Raw genomic sequence first — 17,537 nt, 5'->3', positions numbered from 1 at the left:
TTTCAATGTATGTATAGACTTCCATATACAAGAGGTATATAGTACATGACTGAATTTGCATTACCTGCAATCTCTTGCCATCAGATGTTATTTGAGGGATCTGAGAATGCATTCTTGTAATGAAGTCAGAGTATCCTTGTGTAAGTAATCCATCCTACAAAGAGGCAACTACTTTAGATGTTCCCTTATTAGTCATAATAAAAATAAATGATAGAATGGAATTATTCTGTATTGTGTTTAGTTTACCTGTACATCATTTATTCAGAATAGTACTTCAGAATACTATTCAGAATAATTCCATTCTACCTATACAAAAGTTGTTGATTTGTCTACCACCAGCATGAGAAAGCATGATTTTGTACAACTCTTTCTTTACATATTGATCCATTTTAGTATAGTTTAAGCAAGAGGCACAGCAAATTAAAACAAAATGCAATACTGTAGTGTTGACAAGAGAATGCACTTCATTTAGAAACACTTCTGGATTTTTCAGATAATGTAGGATAAACATACAATATGCCCAACATTAAGTAATAATATTATGAGCCGTCTTTGAACACTAAAAAATAATAAATTGGAACAAATTATTGTCCATCTCACCAAGCACCAAATTAGCTGCTGAACATTCACATATGCAATGTTTACCTAATGGAATAATTAATAATGAAACAAAGGAAATTTAAAGAGGATGGGGCGTGAACAGAAAAATTCAATACCACTGTTAACATAAATATTATTCAATTGAGATTAGGTGATTATGAATTTTTAATTATGACAAAGGATCACTTACAGCTTCATCTAGCACAAAGAACCTAACTTGGGAAAGATTTAGTTTTCCTGTTGAGACAAGGTCATCAATTCTTCCTGGAGTTCCAACAACAATATCTACCTACAAAACAGACAAAAATATTTCCATATAGAACTTCAAATGTACTCACACTTCACTTAAATTACTAGATAAAAATAAAGTCTAGGATTATACCACATTTTTTCCTCATCTTTTAAGGTGAATTTTAAAAAAGCTGAATTTTTTTAAATACTGATTGTAGATGTAGGACAATGCAAGCCACATGAACAATAACTGACAAATGGTCCTCTGTACACTTCTCTTAAAAAGTAAAGACTAATACTTCAAAATTAAGCATCCAAATCAACAACTTTGATGGTGCTAATTAATTTAATTCAAGGAAATTTCTAAAGCTTTACATTTGCTTAAAAACTGAAAACACAAGCTTTTTCGTATTTTATTGTTTAGAACATTAAGAGGCAAAGTTTACAGAGCTTTACGCTTCAGTAGACTACTTAAAAGGTGCACAGTTATTAAAACTGTGTGAAAAAATATTCATGCCATTTTTCAAGATAATTTACATATAAAATTAAAATAGATAATGATAACAAGATAGAGCAACTTAAAATTAAAAAGAGCTTAAAATGGTCAAAGTTTAGAAAATGCCAAGTGACAATTCAGAGATCATTCAATTGAGTTTGGTCAGATAGCCATCCTAGCTGACGTTCAACTAAAATCAATGTGCCTCCATCACATCAAAAATTTTTAGTATTAGCATAATACATCTTGTTAATGACAAATGGGAGTAAAAAGTGTTTTGATGAAAATAAAATTGGATTTTTCTCCGGACAGGAATGAAAATTCTATACTACTTTTCATTACTTGCCCAATGTGTTTTACAACCAGTTAAGTTGTTCAGAATATTATCACATGTTCAGTGCAAAGAATGCCAATTACAGTTGGTTGAAAAATGTTTTTTTTTAAATTCATGCAGAGTTTATTTTTATTGCTTTATTCAGCTTTTTCCAAAAAATGCTAGATAAATAAGAACCAATATATTTGTAAACAACTCCCAGAAAAACTAGGAAACTTACTCCTTGCTCTAGGACAGCGAGCTGATCTTTTGCAGACACACCACCAATAATTAGGAGCTCCCTAAAACAAACAAAAACATAAAAACTAAGGAATCCTTCCAGAAGAATAAATAATTAAAAGTTTCCGAAGACTAAAAGAAACATGACCATGACAAGTCATCCTTAATCAGTGTTAAGCTGACATTTATTCCAGACGCTACAGCAAATTAACATACACATTCCTTGCACATCTAATTAAAATTGGCTTTTTTGGGAACTTTTCAAATTTCCAGTGTGATGAGTGAAGTCTGAACATCTCAGAAGCAATAAAGATGAATTTTTAGATGATGACATCCTGTCTTTTCTGAACTAAACCCTGAAACCTTCCCACATCTGAAGAGGAAAACAGTGGGATATTAAGACAGAAACACAGAGACTGCAGATGATATAACAAAAATCAAAATGCTAACTACTGAAGGAGCTCAGCAGTTCAAGTAGCATCTGTGCAGCAAAAGGAACTTGTTGTTTCAGGCTGAAACCCCGCATCAGGATATAGAGTTTAGAGGGAAGGTAGCCAATATAAAGAGACAGGGAGAGGATGGGAGGGGCTTGTAGTTAGGTAGACAGAGGGATGGGCAGATGAAGCTGGGTGGAGAAGGGGAGAGAGCAGGGGTGTGACTGGGAGACACGATGGTAGAAGCCAATATACAAAAAAAAAAGGTGGGGCAGACAGAGACCGGTGAGGGGGAGTAGAGGATGAAGGTGGAGACACAGGCTGAAGGATGATTTGTGAAGACACAAAGTGCTGGAGTCTGATTAGCAGATGGAAGGGTGAGTTAGTAGGTGAATGGAACCAGGAGAGGTAATTAAAAAAATGGAAGGACGAGAGGTGAATTTAAGGATTGAGAGAGGGGAACACAGGCGGTAAGTTACCTAAAGTTGGAGAATTTAATTTTCAAACCACTGGGTTGTAGAATAGCCAGGCAGATTGAGGTGTGATTCTTTCAGTTTGTACTTCACCACTGTTGGGGTGAGGCCAAGGATAGACAATTGGTGTGGGAATAGGAAGGGGAGTTGAAATTACAAACAACTGATTCAACGATGCTAGCAACAAAGTACTGAAAAAATTTCCAGAGATGGAAAGCTGAAACAGCGATGGACAAAGGCACAAGGATACATTAGAGTTCAATTTCTGAAATGAAAGAACCAAGATAATGCCAAAATGAGTGGAGGAGCATCAGTAACAAAATCATCCTCCAATGGAGAGAATGGTGAAACAGAAAAAGAAAGACCAACACATCTTAAAATGGATGTGAAAGAGACAGTGTATTGAAATTACCTTAGCTTGGGATCAGTAATATTTTTCTTGAATTGCTTGACATTATTGAGTGTTTGCTCTGCCAATTCCCTGGATGGTTCAATGATGAGAGCTTTAGGAGCATTTGGCAAGTTTTTAGCTTGACCCACAAGTGCAGTGCCTGAAAAGGATGAATTAATAACACCAAATGAACAACAGCTGTACGCATATTTCTATGCACCTGCACCGGGAGAGCAAACTGCAGGGAAGAGTTAAAAATGAAGGTATATCACAAAATAATTTAGCAATATTATTAACATGAGAAAATCATCTGATATTGGAAATCCAAAACAACAAACACGCACAAAATACTGGAGGAACTCAGCAGGTCAGCAGCATCTATGGAAATGAATAAATAGTAGACGTTTCAGGCTGAGACCCTCCTTCAGGACTGAGAAGGGGGAAGATGTCAGAATAAAAAGATGGGGGGGGGGAGGGGAAAATTATTTTCCATTTTAAGACATATCCTGAGGCAAAGTTATTTGCAAGGTTTGGAATTTCTGCATCATCCTCCAACTTTCATTTGCTTTCACCCACTTTATGAAATCCTTCTTAAAATCCCTTGTCTCAGTTTCGTGTTTTTTTTTTTAAAAGGCTTCTTTCAAAGATATCTTTTTCATTAACATTTGAGCATCACCCTTAACCTTTTCCTCCATGGATTAGCATTTACCTCCAAACTTTACTCCAAAGATAGAGTATAACAGTGTTGTCCTGTCAGGTTTACATTTTCACCAGCCAAACTTCTGGCTGTCTCCCACTCACCCATCCATCTCGTATTTATGATTGAAACCAGCCCATACTTTCAAGGCTTAGCAACCATTAAAAAAATCTGTCTTTTCCAATTTTCCACTTGCTACTCCACAATCATTACGATCTATTTTCTTCGATTCCGGTTCCATCCCAGATTTTGAAACTGCTCTATGACTGGTAATCATGACATAATCGTTAGTTTGGGTCCAAAAGTACTGGGATTCTCTCTATATTTCTACAACGTTCTTTAAAACAGATTTTGCTCACTAAGTATTTTGCATATGTAAACCAGCACCAAAATTTGTTTCACAGTGCTCTACGAAACATATTGCAGAATTCTGCTTCATTAAGATTAGCGTTATTGTATTTATGGGGCAGCATGGTAGTGCAGTGGTTAGCACAACGGTTTATGATACAGGCAAAATGGGTTCAATTCCTGCCATTGCCTACAAGGAATTTGTAAATTCTCCCCATGAGGGTTTCTCTCCGTGAGGACCACATGGGTTTCGTCTGGGTGCTCCGGTTTCCTCCCATGGTCCATGGATGTGGTAGGTTAATTGGTCATTGTAAATTGTTCTGTGATTAAATCGGGCGATTGCTGGGCAGCATGGTTCGAAGGACCAGAAGGGAATACTCTGCACTGTATCCTAATAAAAAAGGAGTCTTGGGAATCTTTACAAAATAGTTAAAAACTTACAAACGAAAATTAAAAGGAAGATATGCCAGGCCTGAAAATCTCAACACAAACATACAAAAGTTAGTATGTTGCTTCAGAGGTTAGAAAAGCTGAGTGTTTGCTGGTAAAATTCAAAAGTGCAATCTGCAAATTCTCAATGGTGATCTTTATTAAAAATGGCAAAGAATATAAAATTAAGTGACTGCAAGTTATCTCAATCAGATAAAATCAAAGAGTACACAACATAACAGTAAGGTTAACTTGTTAGAAGGAGATTACTCTGCTGCAGCTACCAGCACCATTCTACTCCCTGTGTTTTCTACCTCATTTCAAAATTCTTCTCAAAACTGAATATAAACTCTAGGAGACTATTAAGAATATTGCTAGTCAGAATTGTTTGAATATCTGTGAAGAATCAATGTATGAAACAGTTGTAGTTTAAAAAAAAAATTGGAGATTGTAGAGTTCCCTCCAATAGCAGCCACACTGTTGGAAACTTGCAGAGAGATGTTTATAAAAAAAGAGGATACGGTCTTGGGAGATTTTGAATTTTAAACACTGGACAAATCAAACTGCCAAAGCAGCTTGTGGACCAAGTTTACAGCATGCATTCCAGAGTTTCCATAACAACCTATCACAGATCAAAATGGGGATCAGTATTTCTGTGGTGTAGGAAAATTCATTTGTTATGTCATAATAAGCAAGCTTCTGTTGATTAAACCAAGTTCAAGAGCAAAATTAAATCAAAACTAATGTCTTACATATAACTTATTTGGTTATGAGGACCAAGATGGATGAACTAGTTTGAGAAATTAGTGTGTAACATGAAACAAAGGTTAAGGTTAGTTAAAAAAAAATTTGCAAAAGGAACAAACATGAAAATTAGAATTTTAATTGTCAGGAATGATATAAACTAAAGAGGATCGAGGAAAAAGAATGAAGATGTAAAATATAGAAAATATAAATCAAAATAAAAAAGCTTAAAGCAAATAAGACTGTAGTAAAAGTAAGCACGAGCCCCAAGATAGGAAAAATAATAAGTAATGGAATAGCAAGATAGAACAGTAAATATCTTGCCTGTCTTTACAGTACAAACAGATAGATATAATATAGTGAAGAACCAAGCGGCTAATCAGACAGAGAAACTTCAAATATTTAAAGCAGAAACTGTAGAAATTAATGGAACAGAATCTGATACCTAAAAAACCCATGTCTTGGGGATTCTATAAGAAATCACTACAGAGGAGGCATTGGCAGTGATTATCCAGAAGTATCTGGATTCTGAATGGTCCCAACAAATTGAGCAGCATCAAACCTCCATGCAAGAAAGATGAGACAGTGAAAATAAGGAGCAAATATATTAATCTGACACTGAGAAAATGCTGAAACCCCGTTTTATTACCTTGGATATTTTAGGATTTTTCATAAAGATGATTAGACAGGCACATGGCTTTACGAAGCAAATAGTGAAACTTGAATGTATTGATAAGTAAGACAAATATTAGTTAGGATACCTATGGAAATCAAGAATTTGGGGATCAGATTGGAAAAAGAAGCCAAATGCAAGAATTAGTAATGGCCGTAATAACACATACTTGAGTGGCTTACATCTCCTCATTATAACCTTTGCCATAATTCTAAAAGATAAGCACTGTTCAACACTTGTTTAATTTTTCTAATCTCACTCAATTGCTGCCACACTAAGGTTAAGTTTCTCCTTAAATTTTACCTTGAACCAGTGTGACAACATAATCTGGAATTCTTAACTCCCAAAGCAATAGACTGTCAATGATATTCATTTTGGTAAAATATATAAGACTAATCGCAGCATTATTTAAATAACTTAAAATCATTTACTGACAACATACCAGTTTGCTGAGTTTTTACAACATGACCATCGGGTGCCTTGCTTAATGCCTGAAAGCCATCTTTTGGAGGGTATTTGAATTCTTCTTCACCAAAGTTAAACTTCAGCTCAGCATTCTAGGATCCAACAACAAAAGCTTTCAGTTTATTAAAAACATTTTCTAGACATTTTTCTCTAATATGTTTAGGAAAGTTACCTTTAAAACACAAGCGGCAAAGAAAGCTTGGTTCATTAGATGTGAAGGAATATCAAAAGCATGGCCAAGGTCTTTCCCTGGTTAAAGAAAGAAAATCTTCTGAGTAGTTAATTTTCCCAACTGTTTGGTAAGAATAGGAGGACACTAAAGCAGCCTGTATAAGCTTTTAACAATGTTAGTCAAACCACAAATCTCCTCTTAAATATTTATGGACAGGAGAAGTGAAATTATTAATCACGTATCTGAAGCACACATTTCTTCCAAATACAGCTTAGTTGTCAGTTATTCCTATACTTCATCAGCAATACCTATTAAGAGTAGCATGTCTAACAATCAAATTAAGTTGCTAGTCTAGGAAAGATGAGGTTATAAATTGAATCTAAATCCTAAATCATAAATATTCTTGTAAACCAGCATTATCAAGTTGAAAGCATAAAATGCAGAATACTTTGAAGCAAACTTACCATTTTTTGAAAATTTTAAAATGTTGGAATCAAGATCTATGTAGCATCCAATCGTATCATGCATAGTATACTCCTAAATAAAAGCAATTTTACATGAAATATTAAAGACATTGTTGTTGAAATTAGCTGAATAAAAATAAATCTTATAATATATCAGTACCTCTCCATAACTCTCAAACTGTTTGCAGTTGGACTTCTTTCCAGTGCCACCAAAGCCAAAACCAAACTTGTCAGTTCCTGTTCAGATACCCCAAAATAAAACCTATCAATTCATGACTTAAGTTAAGGTGTTTGCAAACAATATTTACAGCACGCAAACTAGTCCTTTAAGTTTATTCCTTTCTTGTGTCAAAGCTCTACATGATCACATTTCAACTAAAAATTTGCCAACCACAAGCTAACCATCAGCTGTTCATCTTAGCTCCCTCTTAAATAATATGAAATTTGCTTCTTTTTCCACTTCTGATAATATTCTGCATGAGAGCTTCCACTCACTTTCTTTTAGATTCATTAGATGTTAGTGTATTGAAGTTTCCAATTTTAGTTCACCTTACAAGTAGAATATCTTTATGTTCACAAAGTAAAGATAATCACATCTGAATAATCTTAAAGACTACTGTCTGTTACTGTTCAATCTACACTCTTCTGAAAGGAACCTGTGTAATACATGTTTCATTAGGCAATAAAACTTGCCTTTTAGAACAACTTTGACATATTAGAAATGTGCAAAACAACAAATTACAATACATATAGCATTCTGTGCAGTTGACTTTTGTCAACAATTCTCAAGTATAAACAATTCAGATGAGGTAAAAATATAACAGAAGAAAGCATTGCTTTGTGCAAGGAATGCTCTGTTATATGAATTTAAGAAAACTGACAAGTAGAGTATTAATGTTTAAAGATACTTCAAAGATCACAAATGACTTGCTCAGCACAGCATAAATATTAATGAGTATTTTGCACCATCTCATCTCTCAAAAATAAGAGTGACAATTTAAGTGTAATATAAAATTAGCAATTGTAAGCAATGTTTTCAACCACATTGTTACAAACAGAAAAACCTGAACAGACCAGCTGATATAAATCTTGAGTCCACAAGGAGATGGTCCCTAGTGTCTGGTTTAAAAAAAAATACATGCATAGCTCCCATCTATTGAAATAAGACTATTTGGCCTAAGCATCGAAACTGTGAAGGTGATGACACTCGCATAAATATACTCTGCTGCATTTAATGTTATTTAACAGGAATATATTAAATAAATGAAAGAGCTCACCAATGTGATAGATAAAATTACTGAAAATTGATATTTAAGTTAATTAACTCACCTAAATCCAGTGAAGCCTGCATAGTAGACCATCCAATTCTGCATAAGCCTTGGTCATGACAATTCACTTCATAGTAATATTTACCTACACAACACAATATAATACATTTTAACACTATCTTCTCTTCAAAAAGCACTAACATCAATAAATTTAGAAAACCTATGCTGCCATTTGAGCAAATCTTGGTCCAATTAAACTAATTAATATATCTAAACCATCATGTGGAACAGATGAAAACAAAGCACATCATAACTCTTACCTTAAATCAGCTGTTTTTTAAGCAATACTAAAAGGCTACATTTCCAAAGTTACGTTAAAGCTTATGATCCAAGTTAATAGAGGCAAATCAATCTTTGATATGAAAAATCATTAAAGAGCTATAATTCAGATGTTCATATCATAGAAATTGATTCAATTATCTATGATAATCTATGATACACAAGACTTGCCTTTTTTCACTCCCTTAGTGGATCTGCATCCATGCCACTCTTTTATTTCCCTGCTTTGGCAGCACAGTCCATCTGCCCCAATAGCTGGAGAAATGTCAAAATGAGAGATCTGTGAGAAACTTTGTTCAATGTTAATTATCGAAGTAAATAACCCTGAGATTCATTTTCTTATGAGCATACTCAATAAATCTACAGAATAATAACTAAAACATAATCAATGAAAGACAGCCCAACTAGGGCATTCAACCAGAGTGCAGAAGACTGCAAACTGTGCAAATACAAAAAGATGAAACAAAAAAGCAATAGATATTGAGAACATGAAAGGAAGAGTCCCTGAAACTGAGTCCATTGATTGTGGGAACATTTTAGTGATGAGGCAAATGAAATTGTCCTCTTTGGTTCAAGAGCCTGTTGGTTGAGTAGTAACTGTCCCTGACCCTGATGTTGCGAGTCCTGAGGCTCTTGTTCAAAGGTTCATTTATTGTCAAATTATACAACTCTGAAATTCTTCTTCCCTTGATTCTTGTTCCTTCTTCCTGATTGCAGCAGTAAGAAGAGAGCATGGCCTGGGAGGTAGGGGTTCCTGAAGATGGATGCTGCTTTCCTGCGACAGTGTTTCATGTAGATGTGCTCAATGGTAGAAAGGACTTTACCAGTGATGGACTGGGCTGTATCCACTACTTTTTGTAGAGGCGTTGCTGTACTTACTCATAATTGTACGAATGTGCTGGGCCCAGGACAGATCCTGGGAAATAATACCACCCAGGAATTCAAAGTTGCTAGCCTTCTCCACCTCCAGTGAGGACTGGTTTCTGGACTATTTGGCTTCTTTCTCCTGAAGTCTATGATCAGCTGCTTAGTGTTGCTTACATTAAAAATCTGGCTGACTGGTGCCACAATAATAACCTCTCAGTCAACCTTCCTCCTATATGCTGATTCATCACAACCTTTGATTCGGCCTACGATAGTGGCGTCAGCAACAAATTTGAATATGACACTGGAGCTACGCTTAGTGACATAGTCTTCAATGTAAAGCTTGTAGAGCAGGTGAGTAAGCACATAGCATTGTGGTGCACCTGAGCAGGAGACATTGTTGCCAGTCAGAACTGACTGGGATCAGCAATGGGGAAATCCAGGATCCAATTGCACAAGGATGTTTTGAGGCCAAGGTCCTGGAGCTTATTGATTAGTTTTGAGGGGGCGATGGTGTTGAATGGTGAGCTGTAGTTACACATATTGTCTGTAGACAGTCATTTTAAACATAACAATGAGTTGTTCTTTCAGCTGGTTTCTTCAATGTCATTTTAGTTTTGATTTACACAATGTTAATTCAAGAATAAGTTTTACCTCCATTCCCTTTACAATGCCTATTCTCCAAATTACTCCAAGAAAAACACTTCATTGACATCAGCCCACAGTAATCGATTTACCATTCCTTGTAAATTGTTTTACAGTGGTTGTTCTCATACTTAACGATTAAAGTGCCCCTGTAAAGACTTATTATTCAAAGATTATGTGATAAGTGCAGTTGGCTTCATTATTGTGTTAGTCAGATAGACACAAGTGGGCCCTTCACCCTGTCAAATCCACCATCAAGTACCCATACATAAACACCTAATTTTATTCATTTGACATTCATCAACTCTTCCCAGATTTTACCACAACAAACTATACATAAATAGACAAAGGCTTACAACAACCAATGTGCAAATGAAGATAACTGGAAATTAAAAAAATGCTGAGAACAAGAGCTGTAAAGAGTCCTTGAAAGTGAGTCTATAGGTTCAGAGTGGTGGTGATTGAAGTTATCCATGCTGGATCCCAACGGCTGTAGGGTAATAACTGTTCCTGAACCTGAGGCCTATCAGGTGGTAGTAGTGAAAAGAGGGTATGACCTGGATGGTGGGGCTCTTTGATGATGGATGCAGCTTTCTTGTGGCAGTGCTCCATGTGAAATTATTCAAATGTAATTATGATACTGAGGCCATGTATATGGAATTATGGTGTTATAGCCATTACTGAGACTCGGCTACCTGAAGGGCAAGATTGGTTGCTTGATGATTTCAGGTTTAGATGCTTCAAACTGGATAGTGAAGCAGCACATTAGGATGCTCTCTACTGCACATCTGCACAAAAACCTGAGTATGGATGTGTTCTGATGAAGGATCTTGGCCCGAAACATTGTCAGTTTACTCTTTTCCATAGATATGCCTGGCCTGCTGAGTTCCTCCAGCATTTTGTGTATGTTGGTTGGATAGATGTGCATGGTGCAGCTCTCTTCAGCCTCCTCAAAGTAGAGGCATTGGTGACCTTGTAGGATTTGTTCTGGGACCATGAAAGGCTGTGCGAGATGTGTACTCCACGTTCGAAATTGCTTGCAGTTTCTACTGTTGTGCAATTTGTAAATTTAAATAACTGTTGGAGTTTTGCAATGACAAGTTCAGAAGTAATAAATCTGAAACAAGAAAACCTGCAAAGTGGACATAAAATATATTTGTTCTGGTAGCAAAAAGCACCATCTTCAAAAGAGCAGGCAGTGGAAAATAAAGTAGTTTACTTGTAAGGTCTACTTTAAAGCTGCCTATTTTGTTTAGACTGGTGGAGCAGATCATCTGCTGCCACAAAGTTTCTAGTTGCTTGTTCCTTGGACTGCACTATTCCTTCCGGAGATTAAAAACTTGCCAATAGTGCAATACTTTGGTTTAAATACGGTGTAATGCCCCCCCCCCCCCCCCAGTACACGCTTGCAACACAAATACCAGACACAAAAACCCATTACAGCATTAACATTACAGAGAAGCCATTTTGTTAGCCTGAATAGTTAACACCACAGTTACTGATACTGAGAGTCCTACATATTTTATTACAAAGTTTTTAAGATAAATTTAATCACGCTTTCATGACTTCATTTGTCATTACCATTATATCAATACAGTAGCTAGTATAAAGTAGAATACAATAGTTTCATATCTGAGCTTTACCTGAAGAATGGTTTCAACTTACCAAAGGCTGATCCTCTGTCATAAGGATTCATCTGCCATTTGTTGAACACTAGGGCAAAAAAACATTTACTAAAAAATGTATAAAATTCTAGCAGATTATGTTTTACTAAATTAATAGTACCTTTCACTACTTAGACATCTCAATAAAACAATTTACTTTCTAAACATACAATATTTTAAAATGAAAGTATCTTTTGCCAGAATGAAACACACTTCTATATCTCCATAAATATTCAACACTTCCAACAGACAGTTTAATGCTCTTGTTCTTTTAAATAATTTTCAGGATATTTTTGGACACATTTCTTATAAACTTCAAATGTACTAAATTCCAACAGGTAAGAGCAATGTTTCGAAAATGGGCTAAAAGAATTAAAAAAACAGTATGCCATCATCATTCAAGTTAGGAATGCCACATTCTGATTTAAAGATATTTGTTCCACAATTCAGCTTCATGCAAATGTAATTGAATGTTTGGAACAGTTACTTTTCTGGAGACTTGAGTTCATCTCACAAATCAATTCAGTGTCACTACCTGCACCACCAGTCTTGACAGATGATTTTCCCCCCTTCTTGCCTTCTTCCTGGTCCTTGAGTGTTTCATATACAATCTGTATAACAGGTATGCTGAAAGCCTAAAAGTAAGCATTATTTTAATTACCAACATGGCAATTCTGTATTAGGATTAACCATGTATTTTATTTATTGTAGTTCAGATTCACAGATAGAACGGTCACTTAACAATAATGGCCTCAGTTATTTTCAGAACAAATATGTAAAAACGCAACTTCAAGTAAAATAACTACACTTACCCCAGTCTTGCCACTTCCAGTTTCTGCTGCCTGTATTAATGAGAAATTAAAATACCTAAATTGAATTATCAATTACCATTTCATATGAATTATATATTTTAATCTAGTTGGTCATAACATTTAATGACATAAATTTGAAAATTCTTGATTTGTTATAAAAAGATTCAACCCACCATAAGCACATCACCACCACCCAGAATCAAAGGGATGGACTCAGCTTGGATATCTGTTGGTAGACTGATGAAAACATACATACAAGGTGGTTAATAATAATGATGAATCAATTGTAAAGTACAATTTTTACCTTTAAAAACCTCAATATAATTCCAGTGATCTCTCTGAAGAGGTAATACAGCATTAAAGCAGTATAGTTGAACAAACATTTCACTGGGGAAAGACGGTAGCATTGTGGTTAGCATAACACTTTATAACACAGGTGGCCCGGGTTCATTTCCAGCCACTGCCTTGCGAGGAGTTTGTCCGTTCCCCCCATGACTATGTGGGTTTCCTCCCACAGACCAAAAACATACAGGTTGGTGATTGTAAATTAATGATTAGGATAGGACTAAATCAGGGATTGCTGGGCAGGGTGACTCGGAGGGCCAGAAGGGCCTATTCTGCACTGTATCTCAATAAATAAAGTAAAAATAATTTGGCAGACCTTGAATGGAGGGGTGATGAGAAGTATTTATAAAGTGGGACTGCAAAATTCCTAATATTTGTGAGTACTTGGTGGAAGGCGGAGGCATGGCTATGGGACAAAGGAGGATGCAACTGTTTTGCAATGTAATCAGAAATGTTTCCCTATTGTGGTTAAAAGCTTGTTTTCCAAAATAAATAGTAAAATATTAAGATGTAACTCTGGTTTTGCAAAGTAATTCATAACATAAATTCCACCCATTATATTCCAAAATTACTGATGTTTTATTAGTAAGGAGTGGAACTTATCCAGTGTTGATGTTTTTTTCTTTGCAAGTTATTTTCCAGTCCCTTTTTCCTACAGTGTAACAGGATGGCTGAAAGCCAATAGATTATTAAGAATGAATGTGCAATACTGAATAACCAATGACAATACTGTAAAAAGATGGACAGAATTAATGAAAAGTATTTCTTTCTAAACTGGCAAAAAAAACTTGGCTCCATTGCCAGTTTTGCACACACTTATTACAACATTTATGGAGGCCATCAGCCCAACTGCGCACTCCCAATAAAGAGTTCTCATCAGTCTCATTCTCCCACATTTTATATTCATGTTGTATGCGACAGGCTGGAGTTGTCATTGCTTCTATAGCAAAGTAACTACTCAAATGGGGATCAAAAATCTATTTATCATGATCAGACCACATCCTTAGTTGCGCTGCCCTTCATTTTTGCGACGCTTATTCAGTTTCCAGGCAAGTTTGAATAGCTTGCTAACACACCCGAGCAAATTCATTTAAGCCTTACAATATGTTGAGTATTTTTCAAAAGTTATTTTTGCAATCATACTTACAGCCAGTCCATCTGTTCTACTGCCTGGGCAATTTCCATCATAACACCCATTTCTAGAAAGGATAACAATATATTTTAAATAATATTAAAAAGTAACTAAAATTTTCATTTTCTAATTACAGCTTTGATATCATATTTAGTCATGTTTAAGAACTGTTTGCAGTATCTAAATAAATTTAAAAGAAACATCAGTGACACAGCATTTGATGCAATATAATAATTGATAAGGGGTTAGGTTACATATTAGAGGTCTGTACTGTATTCTGTGCACCAGTATTTGAAGGCATCAGATTTGTGCATTTATGAGTGGGGGAAAATGTTGATCAAACAGCAAACTCCAAAAGGCACTGTAAATTCTGTTATGCTTCTCTACAACTTTTAGCATGCTGGCACTTCAAAACCCTGGGGCATTTCAGAACTGGAAGCACATCCACAAGTTTTTGTAACTCCACTGGGTTCCTATTTATTGATCTGCATACTCATACAGTTATCCATGTACAACTAAGTTCTGGCAAATAATGCATGTGTTTTTACCAAGGTCTTTCCTTTTTATGTTCAGTGAATCCTGTTTAACTGAAGATGGATCCCATTTGATCTTGTGTGCTGGTATGCACTGAGATATTAATGGAGAATATGAAGTAAGGACCCATGTCCATAGCATGGACTGGGCACACAAATCTAACCCCAGTTCTGATCTTTCCAGAACCAATGGAGAGATCAGGAGTGTGGCCGGACTTGCAGTTGGAGGCTGGGTCTGGACAGAGTGTGTGTGGACAGAGCCGAGGTTGTGGTCAGAAATAGGTGCTGTTTGGAACCAGATGTTGGTAGTTTTGCTGATAACTCTGCTGCTTGCTGCTGTAGATGATGAGTAAAGTCCTAAGTTGCAAGGGTGCAGTAAATCAAAAGCAAGCCATGGTTACTTTGACAAACTGAAACAAAGAAGTCATATCAGTGACTACTGCACTTAATGTCATCACATCCATAAGTGGCCTAGAAGTATAGACATTTTGGTTATCCAATGGCAAGTCATAGTGCTGGTTAATCATTAAGGCATATTATTTTTACCCAGATTTCAATTATGAAGAGGAAGACCTTGTCAGCACCCTGGCAAAGGTCACAACCCAGAACCAATTTACATTTATTCAGCATCTTTCATTGTTAAGTGCCTTGCAGCAGGAGAGTCGAATGCTTGAGTTCAGGGCAAACTCAAGTCACTCACAACAGCTCAGCTGTGGATGAAAGCCGATTTGTATCTTTCTTGCACCATAGAGGTGGAAATCATTTGCTGTGATAGCACGGATAAGACCATAAGACATAGGAGCAGAATCAGGCCATCCGACCCATCGAGTCTGCTTGATAAGGAACCAAAGTTTTAGCTTAGGTCTATAGAGCAACATAGTTTGACAAAAAACATTAAAACGGCACAATCGTTTGAGAATAATGGATCACCGATGAACTCGTTTTGCGCTCTAACTGGGGGATGGTGAAGTTATGGGCGAGATTATCCCCATCCTTTTCTGCTTCACGAAATTATTGCGTCGCCATGCTCGAGTGGAAAAGAAATCCAGGCGCAGAGCCGGACTCTCAGTCCGGTATTGCCCTCCTCCACTGCCCATGGCGTGACAGATAACGGAGCCAAGGCGAGTGGAAAATGCACGGTTCATTTCAAAGCAAGCTGTTGTTATCAGTGGGGTCTGGGCGGCCTTATGAGATGGTGCCGAGCTCAGGCTTTTCGAGACCAGGTTTCGAAACCCGGCATGCCTGGGCCGGGTTTCGGCGTCTCCGGCTCCAGACCCCACGCTGCCGAGCCGGATCCCGGCTGCCCAAGCCTCACGCTGACGCGGCACCTCACCTGCATACGCCGCCATCCTCGCCACTTGCTGTGCCCGCGGAAGTTGCACTCGGCTCCGCCCACGGCGTCTGCGCAGCTCCTTAAAAAATTCGGTAACTCTTTTCTATCGCTGTGCAGATCAACCGGACTACCGGGAACGGAACCGGAGCTGCCTGGGCTGGGACTGAGTCCGATGATACCAAACCGGAGTTTGATTGAGTGCGGAGTCGTTCAGCAACGGATGGACTGGGTGATTTCTCCGGTGTAACAGTGTTGGAGGTTCCCCGTACCACTTCCGGTGCTGACGATGGCGACCGAGGAGGAGAACATCTTGTACGATCTGCTGGTGCACTGCGAATGGTTACAGGAAAGCGAGGCACTGGTGAGGACAGGACTAGGGAGGGTGGTAGTGTGGAGTGTCATGGTCTTGGGTTCACGGGGAGCGGAGAAGAATGGGCAGGGGATGGAGGAATGGTGTTGTGGATAGAGGGCCTGGGTCGTGACAGAGAATTGGGGAGGATTGGGAATGGGTATTATTAGCGTGCGGAGAAGATGAATGGCTTTACTGGGGTGGGGGTGGACGAAAGATGCTGTGGGTTGGAATTGGTTTGTTATTGTCATACTATATGTATCGAGATACAGCGTACTGTTAATGCAGATCAAATCGTTGCACACTACATTGAGATGGTGCAAGGTAAGACAGTAACAGAATGCAGAACAAAGTGCAGAGTTCGTCCAATAGCAATTACGTCTGTGATGAAGTGCTTTGAGAGGCTAGTTTCTCCTGCCTGAGGAGTGACTTGGATTAACTTCAATTTGCCTGCGGTCCCAATTGGTCAACAGCAGATGCTATTTTATTGCCTCTTCAATCAGCAATGCAACACCTGGACACTGAGGATGCATTCTTCAGGATATTCAGCATTGGCTACAGCTCAGCATTCAACATTGCATCCCCTTGAAACTCAAGACCTGGGCCTCAATACCTTCCTGTGCAACTGGATCCTTGGTTTCCTCTTTTACAGACCCAGTCAATACAAATTGGCAACAACACCATCAGCGCAGGTGCACCACAAGGCTGTGTGCTTAGTCCCCTGGTCTTGCAGTTGTCACAGTTGTGATCGTGAGGCAAAGTACAGCTCCAAACACCATATTCAAGTTTGCTGACGACACCTCTGTCACAGGCAGAGTCGAAGGTGGTGATGTATCAAAATATAGGAGGGAGATTGAAAATCTGGTTGAATGGTGCCACCACACAACTTTTCATTCAATGTCAACAAAACCAGATAGGAGTTTATTGACTACAGGAGGATGAAACAATGGGTGCATGAGCCAGTGCTCGTTAAGGGATCAGAGATGAAAAGGGTCAGTAACTTTAAATTCCTTATCATATCAGAGTATCTGTCTTGGGATCATCACATAGTGCCTCTGCTTTCTTAGATGTATACGCAGATTT

The 17,537-nt window shown here is 37.5% G+C and overlaps 2 protein-coding genes across 2 annotated transcripts in view; one reads left to right on the top strand and one right to left on the bottom strand.

Moving 5' to 3' along the window:
* Positions 1 to 16,273, bottom strand: part of ddx1 (DEAD (Asp-Glu-Ala-Asp) box helicase 1) — a 31,206-nt gene extending 14,933 nt beyond the window's left edge. The window contains exons 1-16 of the mRNA XM_073056941.1: positions 16,106 to 16,273; positions 14,255 to 14,306; positions 12,936 to 12,999; positions 12,763 to 12,792; positions 12,486 to 12,585; positions 11,952 to 11,999; positions 8,949 to 9,032; positions 8,500 to 8,583; positions 7,331 to 7,407; positions 7,171 to 7,243; positions 6,707 to 6,783; positions 6,512 to 6,626; positions 3,200 to 3,338; positions 1,882 to 1,942; positions 791 to 889; positions 65 to 154 (exon numbers count right to left, since the gene is read on the bottom strand). Of these exons, the coding sequence (XP_072913042.1) occupies positions 65 to 154; positions 791 to 889; positions 1,882 to 1,942; positions 3,200 to 3,338; positions 6,512 to 6,626; positions 6,707 to 6,783; positions 7,171 to 7,243; positions 7,331 to 7,407; positions 8,500 to 8,583; positions 8,949 to 9,032; positions 11,952 to 11,999; positions 12,486 to 12,585; positions 12,763 to 12,792; positions 12,936 to 12,999; positions 14,255 to 14,306; positions 16,106 to 16,121 (1,209 nt within the window). The 5' untranslated portion in view covers positions 16,122 to 16,273. The remainder of the gene's footprint in view (positions 1 to 64; positions 155 to 790; positions 890 to 1,881; positions 1,943 to 3,199; positions 3,339 to 6,511; positions 6,627 to 6,706; positions 6,784 to 7,170; positions 7,244 to 7,330; positions 7,408 to 8,499; positions 8,584 to 8,948; positions 9,033 to 11,951; positions 12,000 to 12,485; positions 12,586 to 12,762; positions 12,793 to 12,935; positions 13,000 to 14,254; positions 14,307 to 16,105) is intronic.
* Positions 16,274 to 16,330: 57 nt separating this feature from the next.
* The window catches only part of nbas (NBAS subunit of NRZ tethering complex), a 305,288-nt gene continuing 304,081 nt past the window's right edge, over positions 16,331 to 17,537 (top strand). Inside the window, exon 1 of the mRNA XM_073056940.1 lies at positions 16,331 to 16,466. Within this exon, the coding sequence (XP_072913041.1) occupies positions 16,392 to 16,466 (75 nt within the window). The 5' untranslated portion in view covers positions 16,331 to 16,391. The remainder of the gene's footprint in view (positions 16,467 to 17,537) is intronic.

The sequence above is a fragment of the Hemitrygon akajei genome, chromosome 9, assembly GCF_048418815.1.
Source record: "Hemitrygon akajei chromosome 9, sHemAka1.3, whole genome shotgun sequence".
Taxonomy (NCBI): Eukaryota; Metazoa; Chordata; class Chondrichthyes; order Myliobatiformes; family Dasyatidae; genus Hemitrygon; species Hemitrygon akajei.
Note: the sequence above shows the minus strand (reverse complement) of the source record. Positions and strands in the feature narration are given on the sequence as shown.